General features: G+C 35.5%; 1 protein-coding gene across 1 annotated transcript in view; it reads left to right on the top strand.

Moving 5' to 3' along the window:
- Nucleotides 1-21,136, top strand: part of LRP1B (LDL receptor related protein 1B) — a 2,056,943-nt gene that overhangs the window by 1,119,187 nt on the left and 916,620 nt on the right. Inside the window, exon 18 of the mRNA XM_051990638.1 lies at nt 2,595-2,711. Coding sequence (XP_051846598.1) covers nt 2,595-2,711 — 117 coding nt within the window. The remainder of the gene's footprint in view (nt 1-2,594; nt 2,712-21,136) is intronic.

Raw genomic sequence — 21,136 nt, 5'->3', positions numbered from 1 at the left:
GTCTGCTTATATAACTGAACAACATGAAACCTGAATGGGATATTAGAGAACAAACAATTGAGTTATTTCAATTGAAAAACACAAAAATTGAAGCCCAGGGAAGGAGAATGGCTAGTTTAATGCCAGACCTATTACTATGAAGCAGGTACTCTAGCCTCCCCAATTGGTACTATATTTAAAATAAATAAATATATGAAGAATCACATATGATTTTGTCAGTTTGGGAAGCTAGTTTTATGAAGGCAGATTTAACCCTTTTTGACTTATTGGAAGGATAAGTAAAGCAAGGGAAGGTAAAGGAAGGGGGAGAAATTTGGGAATAAATTATATTCATTATTACATAATGGTATCATAGCTCAAATATATAGAGAATTTTGTCAAATGTAGAAGATTATGAGTCATTCCCCAGTAGATATTTCAGGCAAAGAATACAAATAGATAGTTTTCTAATGAAGAAATAAAACAATGTTCTATATATAAAATGTTCTAAATCATTATTGATTTGAGAATGCAAATTAAAACAACTTTGAGATAGCATTTTATATATTTATGTTGACTAAAATGATTGAGAACAAAGTAACAGCTATTGAAAGGGATGTGGAAAAATTGGGACACATTCACTATTGGTGAAATTATGAACTTATCCAACCATTTTGGAAAGCAATATGTAATTATGTCAAACAATTTATTAAATTTCCTTATTATATCCCCTTGATCCAGCAATGCTGTTTCCAGGCCCAAGCTGATTAGGGGGGAAAAAATAAAAGAATCCATAGGTTCTGAAATATTTATAGCAGGTCTCTTTGTGGTGACAAAGAATTAGAAATTGTAGATGAGAGCCATCATGATGGGGAATGATTAACCAAGTTGTAATATATATAACTGTGATGTGATGCTAATGTGTTATAAAAAATTATGACCTCAGTGATCTAGGAAAAACATGGTTAGACTTGGACAAAATAGTGAAGAGAAAAATGAGCATTGTATATAAACAATTGTAAAAACAAGAGAGCATTGTATATAATAACAAAAATATTGTTTTAATAACAATTTTGAGCAACTAAATCATGTTGATTATTCTAAATGTGCAAATTGATTAAAAGGGCACGTTAAAGAAGACCCTATCTGCATTGAGAGAAAGAACTGACAAATAGAAGAATGTATAGAATGATTTTACATATACATACATATATATCAACACATTGTGTTTAATGGTAGCCATCTATAAGTTGGGAGATTGGTAGAAAAGAAAAAGGTGGGTGGGAAGAAAGCTCTATCATAACTTTATTTAGTATTAGGAAGAAATAGTGAATTATACATAATAGATTTGCAGTATCATATATGATCATATTTTTTCTAATCTAATATTTTATGGCCATAATTGTTTTATTTAAATTCAGAATAAAATTATTTTTTTTCTAAAAAGGAAAGGAAGTAAAAGGAAAGGGGGAAGCATTTAAGTACTTAATCTTTTCCAGGCACTATGATAAGTGCTTTACAAATATTATCTCATTTTATCCTTATAACAATCTTGTAGGCTTGGGCAGCATCATGAAGGCCTCAGGAACCCTGAGAGAGTACAAGATAGTTGGACGCTGCCTGCCTACTCCCAAGAGTCCAGTGCCAGGCTAACTGACAGCAAGTGTTTCAAGGCAAATTTTTAACATAGGTCTTTCTGTGTCCAACCTCAATATTCTATCCATTATACCATTTACTTGTTTATTAGATAAATAGTTGCCTGCTACACATACGAATTATATGAATGGTGTATGGACATTTAATAATTGTTAGAGGAAGGATCAGAACTCAAATCTTTCTTATTCCAAGTCTAGTGGTCTATCTACAAAATAGCATGCTGCCTCTATATTCCATCACACATAGCATACAAAATGACTTTATTTGGAGACTGAGAAGTAAATTAAGTACAGAGGGAAAGACAAAAGATTTATAGATATTTGGTATCATCATTGTCACCATCACCATTACCCTTGTCATCATCCTGTTAAATTCCCTTTAATTATAAATAAGAAACTAAAGCAAAATTACTTACCCAAAGTGACAAGAGATCTGGGCTTCAAAATTTGGGTATCTCTAATTACAAATCTCTTGCTTTCTTCCTCATTATATATTGTTTTCTTCCTGTAGTTGATTCTTCCTCTTTATTCCACATCATTTTACTACTTGTGGTCCTCAGATCAACCCAATGAAAAATTTATCTTTGTTCATTAAAAGTTGGTGAGAAATTATAGCAACTATTTATTCATTAGAGTGTGTTAGAAAGCCACATTTCTTGCTAATGAATTCATACATTTTATTTGTAGATGCCTACAGGGTTACTGAATATGTCATATTTTTAACAATCACGATAATTGAAGAGAAAAGAATTTATACCTTATTGAAGACAAACTGGCTTTTAATTTCAAAAAGGAAATTATAACTGGAGATATTCTATTGTCAGAACAGTAGAATGTACTAATAATCATCATAAGTGAAATGCAGGAAATTTTTTGTCCATATCTATTCTAAAGTTCTTTGTTTTTAATCCATATATACATATATATATATATTATATATATATTCTTTCAATTTTACAGCTAGAACATGTGAAGTGGATCAGTTCTCTTGTGGAAATGGACGCTGCATTCCTAAGGCTTGGTTATGTGATAGGGAGGATGACTGTGGTGACCAAACAGATGAAATGACATCTTGTGGTAAGTTAATGATAAAATAGAATAATGCTAGCAGAATGCTTGTCTGCTGGAAGATTCCAACATGACTATTCCTGCAAAGTCCAAATAAAATGAAGTTTTTAAGTGTTGCTTTTTTTATTATTATTACAAGTCAAAAATGTTACTTTGCATTACTTCCTTTAAAGACCCAAAACTATTCTAATGATATGTAAAAATGTTATTATATTAATGAGGCAGGAAACTTATTTTCATTTAAATATATGGAAACCAAACACAGCAAAATTTATTAGGAAATGCCATTTAGAAGGTTAGCAAGACATTTTATGGTCATTTCTTAATAAGTGCTTGTTGAATGGTAATTGATTGCATGACTATGGGTCCCAGTATTATTGCTGCAAAATAATGATCACAGAAATGTTGTATCAACCAGTTAAGGGCAATAGTCTGTAAACTCTAAAATGCTATAAAAAAAATGTCAACTATTGTTGTAAAGAGATTTTCCACGTAAGTTTGATTTTTATTGTTGGAGTGCTCAAGGTGTGGCATTGTCATGAGCTCCCAGGAAAGTTATACCTCTAAAATTTTTCAATATTGTACCTTATGTGAAGTTTATCCTTTCTAGATTCTCATTTGCCTCAAGGACACATTTAGGTTAGGGCAAGGGACATACATTATGTTTTATGTTTGTTTGCTTTCCTATTTGTAGGTTAGTATATATTAGTGACAGGATTATGGTATATCTTTCTTGCTTATGGGAAATCCAAACTAGATATATTCCTTCTTCTCCCTTCATAGCTTACTATACTTTCAAAGAAGATTACCCTCTTCTCCCTTTAAAAGAAAAAAAAAACTCTTCCCAAATTTTGGCTTGACAGAAGCATTGATATCAAATGAAATTGAAGAAAGCATCTAAATTTTGTATTTATCGGCTATACTTTTTTCTGGTAAATTTATTTTTTTATATACATTGGTTTATTAATCATGTTGGGAGAGACAAATCCAAGCAAAAAAGAATAATAATGGGAGAGGAAAAAAGAAGAAAAAACAAGTGAACACAGCATGAGTTCATTTATGTGTGGGGTACAGAGACCCTAACCCAAATTGACTTACTCAGAGTTCTCTCAGAGGGAAGATAAAAAGTTTTTATTAGAATCTCATAAGAAGCAGGAGAGTCCACACCCCGTGTAAGTCAGAATGAAGAAAGCTGGATCCAGAAATAAAAAAATGGTTAAATAGACAAGCAATACCCAACCCTTCCCCACAAAAGAAACCTTAAGCAAAGCATTTTATCTTGATTGGCTCTTGCGATTACTTTTCCCATATGGCAGATGGGGTAATGATGGGCCGACTAGAAATGAGGTAAGCAAGCAAAAATTCTGATTTTAAGATTACATGATTTCTAGGAAATTGAACTGGGGCCTAAGGCTTCACCTATTTTAACAGATAGTCTCTGAAAAACCACATCGCTTGCCTCCTCCCCTCTAATCCCTCCTCTTCTATACCCTACTGTGGTTTCTCATTGAAATTTTCCAACATTCTTTCACATTCTTTATCCTCAAACAGTTGGAGCATACTTTCATAATGATTTTCTAAGTCATCATTGATTCCTTCTGGTTCACCCTGCATGGTGGTAGGTATAGGCTCCCAATCTTGTCCTCTCAAAACCATTAACCTAACTCCTTCGGTAGTTTTTGTCTCTAGTCTGATTGTTTTGGCAATGGCAGTTTGATCATACATGGGAGGCCCACAGGAATCAATATAATTCCACTAATAGCTACAAGCAAGAATCATTAAGGCCTGCTTCCACCAACTGTCCCCAAACAGCACCACCAAGAGGTATTAAATGGGGATTTCTATGATTGTATGGGGACATGCACAAGCTTCCTAGTACTCTTAGTGATTTCTTTTACCACTCATCCATTATCATTGATTTGCATGCAACAAGTGGACAGATTTAACTTTCCACAGATTCCTCCTTCTTCTGCTAATAAATAATCCAAGACCAACCTATGTTGTAAAACTGCTTCCCTCATCTGGTTAGCTTGATTAGCTAATAATTCTAGAGTTTGGTGACAATTTCTATGATTTATTGGAGCTGAAGTAGTCTATATATAGGAGTCCTATATTCCCAACTACCATCATGTGTCTAGTCCATATTCTTGGACTTTACTCTTAGGAGGCCAGGTGTCTCCCCATCCATTAGCATCCCCATTTTGGGTAAGGAAAGTGTCAATGCTTCTTTTCCCTCTTCTCAAATCATCATAGAGCTGAATTCCTAAATGGTTTCTGCCAGTGTCAGGCAGAAAGAAAAACTTTGGCCTTATTAAGCCAATATAACAGACACTGCTCCAATGTAGAGGAAGTTGTATATAAATTGTTTGACTCTAAATCCAGTACTATCCCTTTAGAACTGAATTACTCTTTTCAAAAATTTTGGTTCTCTTAAAGACCACTGGAAAATATTATAAGTCTTTGTCTCCTAATAGGCCATCAATGTAAAATTCAAGCTATATTTAGATACTGGCATCTTTATAATTGTTGATTCTTTTTAAAATCACAGTCCATAATGTTGGGCTCAGATCTATCTATTGCACTCCAGAAGGAGGAGAAATAGCCAAACCAAGTTGAATTTCTCCAGGCCTATTTATACCAAGGCCACGCTAAAATCCCCTTTTCTCCACACCTCATACATTCCTCCACTTGTCAGGGCCCATACGGATAGCCATTGTCATCTCCTGATTGCAGAACTATTTCATATCGGTTTGGTGGCCAATTTAAGTTATGACACGGTGAAAATTGGCAGTAATCTGATTCCCTCCGAAGGTTAGTGCACACACCATTCCTGCATTGAACATGGATCCTATTCCATCTATTATTATATTGCATTCAATTAAATCTGGTTACTTTAACCTCCACAGTGTAAGTCCAGTCACACTTACTATTTCCTAGCCATTTCCCTTCCCTGGTTTGATTCAGACAATATTTGCTAGGGACTGATTCAGTTAGTGACCATCGATGCTTTCCTTGTTCTGATTGAAATCCAGTCCCATTGTGTACATCTAACTTCTTACACAAAAGCTAGGCTGGATCCATTGGCACAGCTACTCAGACCCACTGATCAAACTGATGGGGCCTTCTGCAGAGCCAGAAATTTCTGACATAGAAAGTATCAGTGATCATCTGCACCAAACTTTGAAAGCTATTCTCTTTCCCCAATAGAGGATTGGGGATGGGAGCTATAAAAGTAAATGAGAAAAATATGAAACATAGGAATACAATGCACAATCCCTGACATTTCGATTCCATTTTTGGCCCCATGGTTCTGAGAAAATTATAATAAGATAGTCCAGTCCAACAGAATCTTCAAATTCCCAAAGTTAGTGAGTTCTAGTTTTCAGATGTAATTTCAGTTTGTCCGCAGGGTCAGGTTCTACAATCCACTCTTTTAGGGCATCCACAGGTCCCTTTACTCAAGTGTGATGGATCCAACTACGTTCCTGAGTCCTTACAGCTGTGTCCGAGATCAGAAGGACTTGGAAAGGTCATTCCCAGATTGGAGTCAACTTTTCCTCTTTCCAGGTTTGGATCAGAACCTAGTCTCTGGCCTAGTATTTATGTACAGCAAATCCTAAAGTGGGGTCTGAACAATGAGTCCTTTTAATTGTAGTTCTTATAAATGCTTAACAAGTTGTGAAACATATCTTCTTATAAACAAATCTTTTAGTATCCCATATAGGGTCTAAACCTTTTAATCCTCTTCCTCCAGGGTACAGATGACCATTTAGGAGTTCATAAGGTGACAATCTAATATCCCTCCAAGGTTTAGTCCTAATTCTAAGCAAGGCAAGGGTAACCCAGTTTCTAGGCCCAACTTAGTCAATTATTCTTTATCTCTTGGTTCATCCTTTCTACTTTGCCTGAAGAGGGAGGATGCCAAGGGGTATAAAATTCCCAAGAAATCTCCAGGACCTTCATCAGACCTTGAAGAACTCTTGCCATGAAATAGGTGCCCTGCTCTGAGTCAGTGTATTCCACCATCCCATACCTGGGGATTATATTTTCCAATAAAATTGTGCTCACCACAAGGGTAGTTACCCAGGATAAGGGAAAAGCCTCAACTCATGAGGTCAGGGGGTCTACTACTACCAAAAGATATTTGAGGGGTCCAACTATGGGTAGCTTGGTAAAATCCACCTGTATACTCTGAAACACTCTCAATCCTGGAGTTTTCCTCCAGCTTGCACGTGGTGTAAGGCAGAACTTATTTGTCCTTCAACAGATCAGGCATCCCTCCACCAATTGCTGGGCCAATGTGTATAATCCAAAGGTCAAAAACATAGTAAGCACAGCATCACACAGTCTTTGGACATCCCAATGGTTGCCTTGATGTAGATAAGATAGAATTTGCTTCATATGATGCTTTGGTCAGTACCTTCCTGCCATCTGGAAGAAACTATCATCCATGTCATCTTCTCAGGGGCCCAAATCAATGGCTTTTAATTTTTCCTCCCTGGTAAGGGATGGGGAAGGTGGATTGGGTGGCAGAGCAGGGATTAATATCATCATTCCTTTAGTAACATCTCCTTCATTCCCAGCTTTCCTTGCCTCTTCATCAACAAGGTTTACCCCAGGCCTCAAATGTATTCCCCACCTGTTGTCTTTTCACATTGACAATAACAATAGCTTTAGGTAGTGTTAAATTTTGCAATACATCCATCAGGAGAGTCACATGAGCCAATTCTTTTCCTTTGCTATTAAACCATTCCCCTTTCTTCCCATAGTTTCCCAAATATATGTGCCACTTCCCCATACATGACCCTTCCTGCTATCATTCAACAGTTTCAGAGCTTGATTTAGTGCATACAATTCACAGGGTTGTGCTGACCATGTCTTGGGTAGACTTCCAGCTTGTACTAATGAACTAGTACTAATGTACTAGTGTCAATTATAGCATACCCATTCAACCTTTTTCCTCCCAACACCTGTGACGACCTATCTATAAACCAATTTACACCTTCCAACAATGGCAATTCCTGCAGGTCTCCCCGAACCTTAGTTTGATATTCTATCAGATCTAAGAAGTCATGTTCACTAGTCTTATGTTCAGAAAAGAATTCAGCCGGATTTAGATTGTTATCTTGAATTACAATCAAATCATCTTTCTCCAAAAGTATGGCTTCATATTTCAATATTCGGCAGTTAACCATCTACCTGCCCTTTGATTGAGAATAGTCCTTACTTAATGGGGCACACTAATTACCAAGCAACCTCCAAAAGTGATTCTTCCACTCTCTTCTACTAATAAATCCGAAGCAGCCACAGCCTGAATGCAAGTGGGCCAGCCCCTGACCACTGGATCTAACATTTTTGATAAGAATGCCACTGGGTGTCATTGTGTCCCCCTCACTTTGGCCAATACTCCCAGTGCCACACCTTTGTCTATGTTCACAAATAAGTGGAAAGGCTTGTCTTAAAAAGGCAGTATTAGGACAGGAGCTGAAGTCAACCCTTTTTAACAGACAAGTTTTTCTCACTCTCTTGATCCCAATTTATTTCTTCTAAAATATTTTCCAACAGGTGTTTGTACAAAGGTTTGGTTAGAACTACATAGGAATCTATCCAACTTATGCAACATCCTACCATCCCCCCAAATTTTCTGAGTTCACTTTTTGTTTTGGGCCTCTTTGTTTGTATAATTCCCTCTACTCTGGCCAGATCTAGTTTTTCTTCCTTTACTAATTAAATATTCTAAATATTTTACCTCCTTTTCCACAAACTGTAATTTGTTTTGCCATACACGGAGGCCTTGTTTTCCCAGAAAGTAATGTAGCCATACTAACAGTTTCTTGGTTTCTAGTATCTAGTATTTCCCCCCTAAAAAGTAAATATATCCCCACTCCAGTGGACAGCTCCAAAAAGTATCTTTCAGGTCCACCACACTAAACCATGAGCTGTGCTCTGGTAGTCTTCCTAAAATTGTATGAAGATCAGGTACCACTGGGTGAGAGGGTAGAACTATCTTATTAATTCCTCTCAAATCCTGCACCATCCTATTCTTTCCATCTTTTTTCTTTCTGGGAAGGACTGGTATATTAAAAGGAGATATACAAGGTTCGATAAATTCTGCTGACAACAAACCTTCAATCAGCAGCTTGAGACCCCCCCCTACCTTCTAATGAACTGGGGTATTGTTTAACCCTAATCACTATGGATGGGTCTTTCAACTTTATTTTAACTAGAGTAATGTCTAGCTTCCCTGGATTTGTGGGGCTTGTCCAAACTTGTGGATCTATTTGTTCTTTATCTTCCTCCCTTAGCACACATATCCTGATAGGGACTAAAAGAGATCCCTGGGGGACCAGACTAATAGAAAGTTTATTCATTAAATCTCTCTCCAGCAAATTTATCCCAGCCGCTGGGACTAAGATCAAACATTCATGGGCCTTTATATCTTGGTATTCTAATTCCACCCTTTAAATAATTAGAATATTAAAGTTTCCCCCTTTCATCCCAATAATAGTTAACATTTTTGAAAAGCGGCTTGGGCAGCACCATGAAGGCCTCAGGAACCCTGAGAGAGTACAAGATAGTTGGACACTGACTGCCTACTCCCAAGAGTCCAATGCCACCTTTGTATCGAATGGGCATCTTTGTTCCTAATCATGTTGTGGCCAAGTCCCGATTCTGGTACTTCCTTTCCCAGCAGAAAAAGATGAAGAAGTCTTCTGGAGAAATTGTGTACTGTGGACAGGTCTTTGAAAAGTCCCCTCTTAGGGTGAAAAACTTTGGCATCTGGCTACGCTACGATTCCAGGAGTGGGACCCTCAACATGTACAGGGAGTGCAGGGACCTGATCACCACTGGTACTGTCACTCAGTGCTACTGAGATATGGGTGCCCATCACTGTTCAGTGCCTCAAGCAATTCCTCTAACAGTTTGTGGCTCCATCTCTCTAGTTTCTGTAATTTCTTATTAATCTCTGGCTATGAATTAGAAACAAAGTGCTTTCTGTTTCTGGATCCTCTGAATCCAGTCTTGAATATTTCTGGATCCCTTCCTTTAGCCATTCTAAGAATCTGGAAGGGGATCCGTGTTTCTGGATCCTCTGAATCCAGTCTTGAATATTTCTGGATCCCTTCCTTTAGCCATTCTAAGAATCTGGAAGGGGATCCATCATTCTCCTGCATAATTTCTAATGCCTTTTTAATATTCTGTCTCTTTGGAAATGCATTCTTAATTCCAGTTATAATGAATTCTCTCTTAAATCCTGCATGTTCTGTCTATGAAGGGGGTTATTATTATCCCATCCTGGATTCGCAAGGGGAAACTTTTTTTCTGCTGTCATAACTCCATCTGCAGACGGGTGACGTCTTTCTCACTCCTCCATGGCCACTGTCTCCTCTTGGGTAAATAACATATTTAATATATGTCGAAGCTCAGCCCATGAATATATATTTGGTCCTAAAAATTGGTCTAGCTGTTTGGAGACCCCTGCGTAGTCTTCCATAATAGATTTTAAATCTCTCTTAAAGTTTCTAATCTCAGTTCCTGTCAAGGGAGCACTGACAAACCCTATTCCCTCTTGTGGTCCCCCAAAAGGAACCTCTCTGAGGGGATACATTCTATCCTCTCCAGATTTTGGAAAGTGAAGATTTTCTACATTTCTCTTCAGTGGTTTTAATTCCTTCCTCAAATATTTGTGTCCTTCCCTAGCTTCCGCTATTTCTGGGGTCCCAGATCAATAAGAAGGGGCTCAGGTGATCCAGATTGGTCCACTGGAGGCGCCTCTTAGAGTGCCGCTGCCACTGGAGGTGCTGGAGGGGGTAGAGCATAGAGAGACAGAATGACAAGCAGAGGTTCTCAGGGGTGAGGTGGAATCTCCTGCTTTGTCTCCTGTGACTTATTGCCTCCTTCGATTGACTCAAAAATATGCCTCAATCTCTGAAAGCCAGGTGAAAGATGCTTCCTCTAGATTAAAAAGATCCTTTCCATTTACATATAAATTCAATTGTCAGCATACCCAATCCTCAGAGGATCCATATTTTGGCCAAATTGCTCCACTGCCAATGTTTTGGTCACCCCAGACAAAACAACACTATTTTATCATTTTCTTCTTTTCCTTACCCCTATATTTTCGTGATTCATTCCAATTTTGTAGCCTATTCCCCAAGGGGCTATTAGCCAGCACTTTCTGACATAGCTCCTTACTTTGGGGCTTGGATATAATTTCCTCATAATTTAGTGAGGATTGTCCTTAGACTCCTCTTGCTATTCTGAATTTACCCCCAACAGAGGTCGCCCTTAGTAGTCACCCGAAAGTTTTCTCAGAGAGCTCTTTCCCCTGGGGTCATTTGCACAGAGGCTCTTCCTCTTGCATCTCCCTCAACCCAGCCAATTGACCCCCAGACTCCTGAGTGCTTACCTTCAAGTTATACATCCATAGGTTTTACAGACTGTATGAATCCATTGTCTGCACAAGGAGCATGGATGCATGTCTTTCACTTTCTCCTTCTCTGAGTCTCTCCCTTCAGGCACTTTGCTCAGCAGAAAGGAGAAACACCATCCACTCCGGAAGGTCATAATAACAAAGCGTCCCACAGGCGCCCGCCCCCAAATAGGGGTAGTGGTCCTTCCCCTCTGAGTCACATGATCCTGGACAACCCCCAGAACTGTGTGGGGTACAGAGACCCTAACCCAAAGTGTCAACTCAGAGATCTCTCAAAGTGAAGGTAAAAAGTTTTTATTAGAATCTTGCAAAAAGCGGGCAGTCCACACTCTGTGTAAGTCAGAATGAGGAAAGCCAGATCCAGAAATAAAGAGCATGGTTAAATAGACAAGCAATACCCAACCCTTTCCCCAAAACCCCCCTTAAGCAAAGTATTTTGTCTTGATTGGCTCTTGCAGTTACTTTTCCCTCCTATGGCAGGGGGGTGACGATGGGCCAACTAGAAATGAGGTAAGCAAGCAAAAGTTACAATTTTAAGATCACATGATTTCTAGAAAATCGAAACTAAGGCCTAAGGCTTCACCTACTTTAGCGGATAGTCTCTGAGAAACCATATTGCTTGCCTCCACATACACACATTTACATTATCTACTTAGTTCTTTTGTCTGGATGCAGATGGCATTTTCAGTCCAAAGTATATTGGGTTTGCTTTGGGTCACCAAACTACTGAGAAAAACCAAGTCTTTCATAGTTGATCATGGCACAGTCTTGCTGTTACTATATACAATGTCTTCTTTATCCTACTTGTTTAGCTCAGCATCAGTCATTGTAAATCTTCTTAGAGTTTCTAAAATCAGCTTATTCACAATTTTTTATAAAACAAAATATTCCATAATCTTAATATATCACAATTTGTTCAACCTTTTTTCCTAATTAATGGACATCTACTAATTTCTCAATTCTTTGCTACCACAAAAATAGCTGCTAAGACATTTTTGCATATGTGGTTCCTTTCCCCTCCTTTATGATTTTCTTGGGATACAGATCCAGTAATGGCACTGCAGGGTCAAAGGGTATACACAGTTTGATAGACCTTTAAGCACAGTTCCAGATTGTTCTTCAGAATGATCATTTCACAACTCTACCAACAATGCAATTCTCTCCAACATTTATTGTTGTTTTTCTGTCATCTTAACCATTCTGAGAGATGTAAAACAACCTCAGAGTTGTTTTAATTTGCATTTCTCTAATTAATGGTGATTTAGAGCATTTTTTTAAATAACTGTAGATGCTCTAATTTCATCATCTGAAAATTGTGTATTCATATCCTGTGTCCATTTATCAACTGAGGAATGACTTGTACTCTTATAAATTTGACACAACTCTTTATACATTTTAGAAATGAAACAGAAACACTGGCTGTAAAGACTTTTTCCCAGCTTTGTACTTCTCTTCTAATCTTGTTTCTGTTGGTTTTATTTCTGCAAAAACTTAGTATGTTTAAAACTTAGTGTAATTAAAGTTGTCCATTTTGCCTTTAATTATGCTATCTAGTTCTTCTTTGATCATAAATTCCTCCTTCTCCAAAGATCTGATACGTAAATTATCCCTTGCTCTCCTAATTTGTTTATGATATAATTCTTTATAACCAAAGCATGTACCCATTTTGACCTTATTTTGGTGTGGGATGTGAAATGTAGTTCTATGCTGAGTTTCTGAAATTATTTTCCATTTTCCCCAGCAATTTTTGTCAAATAGTAAATTTTTATTCCAGATGCTGGAATTTAGAGACTAATCAAATACTAAATTATTATATACTATATTACAGATTATACTATTTATACTATAGATCACAATAGGCTTATGTAGTTAAAGAGACAAACAAGACATAGACATATGTCATATGTATCTAATCTATTCCATTGGTTCACCAACCTCTTTCTTAGCCAATACCAAACAGTTTTGATCACTCCTGTTTTATAATATAGTTTTAAGTTTGATACTGCTAAGCTACCATCCTTTGTATTTTTCCATTAATTCCCTTGATATTCTTGGCCTTTTCTTCCAGATGAATTTTGTAATCTAGTTCTATAAAATAATTTTTTGGCAATTTGATTAATATGGTACTGAATAAGTAGACAAATTTAGGAAGAATTGTCATTTTTATTATATTAGCTTGCCCTACCCATGATCAATTGATATTTTTCCACTTGTTTAGATCTGACTTTACTTGTGTGACAGGTATTTGTAATTGTGTTCATATAGTTCTTGGATTTGTCTTGGCAGGTAGATCCCCAAATATTTTATTTTGTCTACAGTAATTTTAAATGGAATTTCTCTTTCTAGTTTTTGTAGATGGAATTTGTCAGTAATATATAGAAATGCTGGTGATTTGTGTGGATTTATCTTACATCCTGCAAATTTGTTAAAACTGTGAATTGTTTCAGTAGATTTTGGATGTTTTTCTAGCATGCTCTAAATATATGATCATATCATCTCAAAGAGTGATAAATGTATTTCCTCATTGCTTATTGTAATTCCTTTAATTTCTTTTTCTTTTCTTATTGCTAAAGGCAACATTTCTAGTACAATGGTAAATAACAGTGGCAATAATGAGCAACCTTATTTCACCCTTGATCTTAGTGGGAATGCAAACAAGTTCTTTCCATTACAAATAATGCTTGCTGCAGGTTTTAGACAGATCCGACTTATTATTTTAACAAAGCTCCCTTTATCCCTATGTTCTCTAGTGTTTTTAATAGGAATTGGTGCTATATTTTGTCAAAAGCTTTTCCTGCATCTATTGAAATTATCATATGATTTCTTTTAGTTTTGTTATTGATATGGTCAATTATGGTAATAGTTTTCCTTATATTGAAACAGCTCTGCACACAATGTGTGTGATGACCGTGTTTAGCACCCAGGGTATTTTAAAATCAGCTGAAATCAGGGCAAGTGAAAGTCTTTGATCTTTATTCTTTGTGGAGGTGAAGGGGCATGGCGATATGAAGTGATAGCAATCGCAACATGAATCTGGCCAGCAGTGCCTCTGGCTCTCACACTCCATCCACCTAATCCTCTATCCAATCTCCTATACAACACATCAAACTTGTACAGAGAGTGGGTGGGGCCATTCTTTCTCCAAGCATATACTAATAGAGTATTGTCCAATAAGTGCTCCAACTGGACCTCAGAGCATCTGCTCAGCTTCAGCCCATTACATATATATATAAATTTTGGCATTAATATTCATTAGGGGGATTAGTCTGTAATTTTCTTTCTCTGTTTTGGCTCTTCCTGATTTAAATGTCAATGCCATATTGGTGCCATAGAAGGAATTTGGCAGGACTCCTTATTTACTTATTTTTCCAAATAGTTCGCATAGTATTGAAATTAATTGTATGTAAATATTTGATAAAATTCACTTGTCACATATAGCCCTGGAGATTTTTGCTTAGGGAATTCATTAATGATTGTTCAATTTCTTTTTCTAAAATGGGACTACTTAAGTAATTTGTTTCCTCTTCTGTTAATCTGGGCAAATTACATTTTTGTAAATATTCCTCCATTTCAGGTTATTTTGTCAGACTTGTTGCCATAGAGTTGCACAAAATAGCTCCTAATTATTGTTTTAATTTCTTTCTTTGTAGGTAATTTCACTCTTTTCATTTTTGATGTTTGTGATTTGGTTTTTCTTTCCTTTTTCTAAAGAAATTGACAAAATTGGGGCAGCTAGGCGGCTGGGCTCCCTGAAATCAGGAGGACCTGAGTTCAAATCTGGTCTCAGACACTTAACATTTCCTAGCTTCCTAACTGTGTGACCCTGGGGGCAAGTCACTTAACCCCAAATGCCTCAACAACAACAACAACAACAACAACAAAAAATTAACAAAATTTTATCTTTTTTTGGTATCTATCATAAAATTGATTCTTATTTTTGATTTATTAGTTGAATAGTTTTAATTTTATTAATCTCTCCTTTGAGTTCAGAATTTCTAATTTGGTATTTAATTGAGTAATAAATTTAATTTAAATTGTTCTTTCTCTAACTTTTTTAGTTGCATGCCCAATTCATTTATCTTCTCTTTCTCTATCTCTGTAGCTATTTAGAGATATAAAATTTCCCTTAAGGACTGTTTTTGCTGCATCCCATATATTTTAGTATGTTATCTCATTATGGTTTTTCTTTTTGCTGAAAAAACATTATCAATGAGGTATTTCATATTTTTTTTCATTTATTTTAGTTAGTTTGATTCTGCCTGTCTCACAAAGTCATTAGCTTCCATTTTCTTTGTCCAATTTTTAATAAGTGATTTTCTTCATTTATCTTTTGTATCTTTTTTTCCATTTGATTAATTCTACTTTTTAAATGGTTGTTTTCTTCAGACCATTTTTCCCTTACTTTTTCCCAACTGTTGATTCTCTCATGTATAACTATCATTTCCTTTCTCATTTTTTCTTCTACCTTTCTTATTTGCCTTTTATTGGGCATTTCCAAGAAATCTCTTTGGCTTGAGACAATTTATATCACTCTGAGATTTCTTCTGTGGACATTCTGTCTTCATCTGAGTTGGTGTTTTTGCTCTGCCCTGTCACCATAGTAATTTTCCATGGTCAAGGTTTTTTTTAAATTTAATTTAATTTTTTTTACTTTTGTAGCTGAGCTCTCCTCCAGGGGTAACGGGGGCACTGTCCCAAACTTCCTGTGCAAGTCTAAGCCTTGGTTTTGAGCACAGGGGTCCCTTGTGTTTATAGGAACTAGTTTTGCCTGCTCTGTTGAGGAAACATGTGGGACTGGAAGCTTCCCCACTGCTCTGCTTCTCTACTGATCCAGACCAAAGGTATTAGGTTTTCCCTGAGCCTATCTGAGCTGGGCTGATCTTTTCACCCCAGTAAGACTGACCTTTGTTGAAGTGTTCCAGTCTATCTTGAGCTGGAGAGAGATTATATTCCATTAGACTCTATTCAGAGGCTTGGTTTTGTGAGGCTTTCAAGGGAAACCAGATTCCAGGGTTATTTTGCTACCTTGGTCCCACCCCCTATCAGCTGTAATTAAGCATTAGCTGTGTGAAGCTATAATCTGGAAAGGACAGATTTCTCTTCTCTATCTCTTTCTCCCTTACTAAAACAGAAGAGAGATAGACCCAAAAGTAAGCATCTCACAGTTTAGCTAAGAATTAGGTAGGCTTTGTTCTAATCTGCTTAGTAGTTTCCAGGAAGAAGCAAAGTAGCAGTTTAACCTCACTAAACATCAGCCACTTTTCACTGATATCTGTCCTTCACAAAAGTTCAGAATGCATCTATCCTATAATAACAGAATGCAAGAGTACCGATGGAGGTGGAGTATAAGGTAGACAGGGGGCATTCTATTAGGAATAACCATCTAATACTTCAACCCATTCCTATGCTTCATTAGTATTCACCAAATGAAATCTTTTCTGACTTTTTCTTTCCACAAATGCCAATGCCAAAATATAAAACTATTTGTGTCTGTTATTACTATGACCTTGCTCATTTAGAAGTGACTGGGAGCCAAAAGTTTATATTGTTATTCATAATTATAATAATATTCCACACTAAGTTAAAATACAGTATCAAAAAGAAGTAAGTATTGTGTAGTTTCTCTCCTTTTTTAGTGACTAGTCTTGTCACCCAAAAATTGTGTGAACAGACATGTATATATACATGTACATATATATATGTAATATTCCCTAATGTGTAAACTCCCTATATATACATATACATATATATGTCTATTCCCTATTGTGTGAGCTCCTTTAATCCTTTCCATACTTCCTAAGATCCTTTTCCAGGGACATGCCTTGCAATTTATACTCTAGATGTGTTTTATAGGCCTAAGAGATATAATCACAATTTAGACAGAGTCCCATGAAAACCAAAATGGGGGAAAAAAAAATTGAGTCTAAGTATATGAAACTTTATTTGTTGGATCATTTTCTTTACTTTTGAAATAAAATTTAAGTAATTGCAAAATCACTATGAGGTACTTCCTTTAATTCAATATACATATATGCACACACATTTTATTTGTCATTTGTGTTTATATATGTAAATATGCACATACATCTATACATATATGTCTACATACACATATAAACACACAAACATATAGACACAGAAAAAGACAAAGGATAACAGAATCTTAATATTTAGGTGTAACCCAAACAGAGCTATAGCTAGCAGTTTTAGACCTGGGGTCAAGAAGCATACTTGTTGCAAGTACCACAAAATATGTCCTTAAAGCAATCTTTAAATAAATCATGTGAAAATCAGACATAATTATGACATATTCTACTGAGAATTAGAGAGAGATAACTATAACTAATAATGTCTTCATAAAGTAGCTTTCTATATTTACTAATTATTTTTTGTGAATTAGATGCTTAGATCAGTTTTTTCCCCATGATACTGAAAAGTACTTGTATTTATAACATGTAAACTTAAATTTAATTCTATATTTTATTCTATATAATTATATTTATAAGTATCATATTATATACTTATATATTATATTATACTTTATACATGTTCTTTTTATATATTGTATTACAGTTTATATTTTAAAACCATTTTTTAAAATTGTCATTCTTTCTGAATTTTGGTGCTCTAGAACAAATACTCATTGTCCCTTTCTAATTATAGCTCAGAGTTAAAGTAAACATAAAATCATAGAATCATTGATTCTAAGGGATCTTCTTGAAGCGCTGAAATGTATCATAATTTTGTGAAGTACCATAAAGGGTGAGTCAGGCTTGAACTCAGAACTTTTGACCCCATATGGACATCTTTTTCAGTTGAAAAATGAATAAACTTTGTTTCACTTGAGAATGAATTTCACATCATCTTCTGGTTTCATAGCATAGAAACATCAAAAAATTGGTTTTATATTTTGAATGCCTCAAAGTTATTTCCAATACTATAATATACCCAGATAAAAGAAATTCTTTGGCTGGAGGATTTTAAAAATATATTTTGGAAGAATTTGATAGTATAATAAATGGAGGATAAGTTGATGACCAGAAAAACAAAAACAAAACAAAATGAAATGAAACTAAAGCAAACAATAAAGTCAGCTGAGAATGGAATTTTGATGACCAATTTGTGTAGGAATGGATCAGTTTCTAGAGAGGTGGGTAGATAAGGGGACAAAAAATTGAATTATTCAGAATTCAAATAGAAATTTGGAGAACACTTATTGAAGATATTATTGAAGGGATTCCTGTTTGAGTATAGCTGTGATTGCTGACCTTGGAGTTCCTTTCTATTTCTGACGCTACATTCACACAAGGATAATTTGTACCAGAAAGGCTACTTAGTAATTTAGCTAGCCTTTTCAATAAAGTCTAATTGAAGATGCTTGATGGTATGTGAAGAGAGAATTAGGAATGGGATAGTCCTCCCATACCAATATTTGTGAGCTGATCTTCAAAACCCTTTAACAGAACAATACTACCCAATTTAATCTCCAAACTCCTTTTTCAATTCTCTAAAATACCCTTTTAGTTATTCTGATAGCAACATTTCAATTGAAAGTTCCCAGACTACTTCAAGATGAAAACTTTTAATAGCCACTAATCACTTTTTAAATATACTGTGAATCAACATTTTCTAAGAACTAATTTAATTAGTTATTTCTCCTGATTTACTTATTTTTGTGAATTTCACTAACATTTTTTTCAGTCACTTAGGCCCCAAATCTCAAAGACAGATTATTTTCGCCCAAGCTTCATGCCCTATTAGTACCTAATCTTTGACTACTCTATTTCTGCTCCATTTTTAATATATTTCCTCCTTTCTGATCTTTCTGCTTCTAGTCTTTCTTTAATTCTGTCCAGCAATACACAATGAGGATAGTTTAATTTTCCTAAAATGTTTCTGTTGTTATATTGCTCCCCTACTCATAAATTTTAATCTGCCTATTTTATTGCTTTTTTTTTTTCAAATATGAATTTATTGCAATGGCCTTCTTGTTTTAACTGTGGCTTTTAAATAGTCAAGCATTTCCCAGTACTACTTTTAAGGCCATCAACAGCATCATAAGTCTGTCTACCATTGATGTCACAACACATAGCCTAACCTATGTCTAGAATGTATTTAAATGATGTCAGAGAAGACTCTGGTCAAGTAGTGTGACTTATATGTTGAATAATATTAAGAATATTGTAGTGGATAACACTTCCATTTTATTTAATAATTTTTCAACTTCTTTCCATGTGTGGATGATTCAGGGCTTTGATGATCAAGGCTGAGGTAGAAGGTATTACCTCAATATGAGTTTTGAATGGAGAGTTCCATTGTCATTCTTCATCATTTCTAGTTAACATTTATCATGGAGATGATATTACCAGCCCTGAGTAACAAATGTAGGGGACCTATTTTAGGAAGGCCATGGCAGACATTGGACAAACTTTTCCACCAGTGATAAACTTAACTTTAACCTCATTAGAAATAAACTTCAAAAGCATAGTGGTAAAGAAGATGGAGGCATGAACTGGCCATCATAGGGTAGCTTCCCAAAGATGCTCCAAATCCAACCCTTACACATGTTCATCTGTTTTGTTATTGTTGCTTTGTTTTTTTGTTTTACCTCTGAGCCTTTCTCATGATGATTCTATATGTAAATTGTTCCTTACCTCCTATCTGCTTGTCATAATAATAGTCATCTTTAAAAACTCAGCTCCAATTCTACTTCCTTTATGAAGCTCTCCCTTTTGGTAGGAATGATATTTCAATCCTCAAATTCCTAAGACCTTTGGCTTATTCCTAACTTCAGATATTTATCAAATATAGCCTGATACTTTAGCTATATCTTTTCAGTTAGAATATAGCTCATTAATAACAAGGTTCATTTCTGAATCATCTTTGTATTTTTTGATAACTTGAAAATTATAGCCAACTTTTTAAAATTACTCTATATATTATATAAGACTGTGATTCAGAACTCCTGCTTTGGACTCACATGTATGAGATTCGATCTTCGAGGTACCTTTCTCTAGTAATAATATTCATGGCTCATTTTACTTACACCTGGGGCTCAACAATCTGAATGTAATGAATTTATAGATTTACTCCCAGGGTATTAGTTCCCCTAGAAGCATCAGAGGGTGTTTAAACAACTATTTAAATATATAGCCAGTTTACTAAAAGATGTCAGAAGAATAGAAAACTGCCTTGTATTTGAATCAGACTAGTAAAGATCTATTTATAAATCATTTTCTTGTGTGATTTTCTTTTTCCATATCAACCCAGTGGTTTAGTAAATACCTGTAAAACATACATTGCTAGCTGAGCTTGACCTTGATTTATATATTGCAATGCACAGGCCCAGTGTCTGTTGCCCTTCTCCTTTTGGGGGTGGGGGTGACTTAATTCTTTCCATTTATTTATCTCCTAGTCTTTGTTTCTCTATCTCTGTTTCTCCCTCTCTGTCTCTGTCTCTTCATCTCTGTCTCCCTGTAGCTCTTTCTCTCTCTGAAACTATTTTTTGGTGTTTGGTCTTTAAGTTTTGTAAGATGTATTATCAGATTATTTTAGCTCCCATCACTTTCTTCTTAGCTATGGAACTTGGTCATTGGAAAAAAAGGTGCTGACTTTGACAATAATAGAAAAGTTAGAAGAAAGGGGAGGTTTGGGGAAATAAGATTAGTTTAGTTTGGTACATATTGAGGTTAAGATGTATATAGGATATACAATTCAAGATGTATAATAGGCAGTTGGAGATGAAAGACAGGAGTTAAAGAGAGTTTAGGGTGAGAGAGATTTGAGAATTATATATAGATGATAATAGATTAGAGATAATAATAAAGAGATAATAAAAGAATCTGTTGTATATCATAAGATCACCAAATGAAATAATATAAAGTAAGAGGAAAGAAGGCCCAAACCAAAGCTTTAACACCCAGAGTTAGTGTGTTTAGCTAAATAGAATTTAGAGGTATAGTATCAGAAAAGCCTAAAAAGAACAAATTATCAAGGAAAA

Source organism: Antechinus flavipes, chromosome 3 (assembly GCF_016432865.1).
Source record: "Antechinus flavipes isolate AdamAnt ecotype Samford, QLD, Australia chromosome 3, AdamAnt_v2, whole genome shotgun sequence".
NCBI lineage: Eukaryota > Metazoa > Chordata > Mammalia > Dasyuromorphia > Dasyuridae > Antechinus > Antechinus flavipes.
This window is presented reverse-complemented; position numbering and strand designations above follow the sequence as displayed.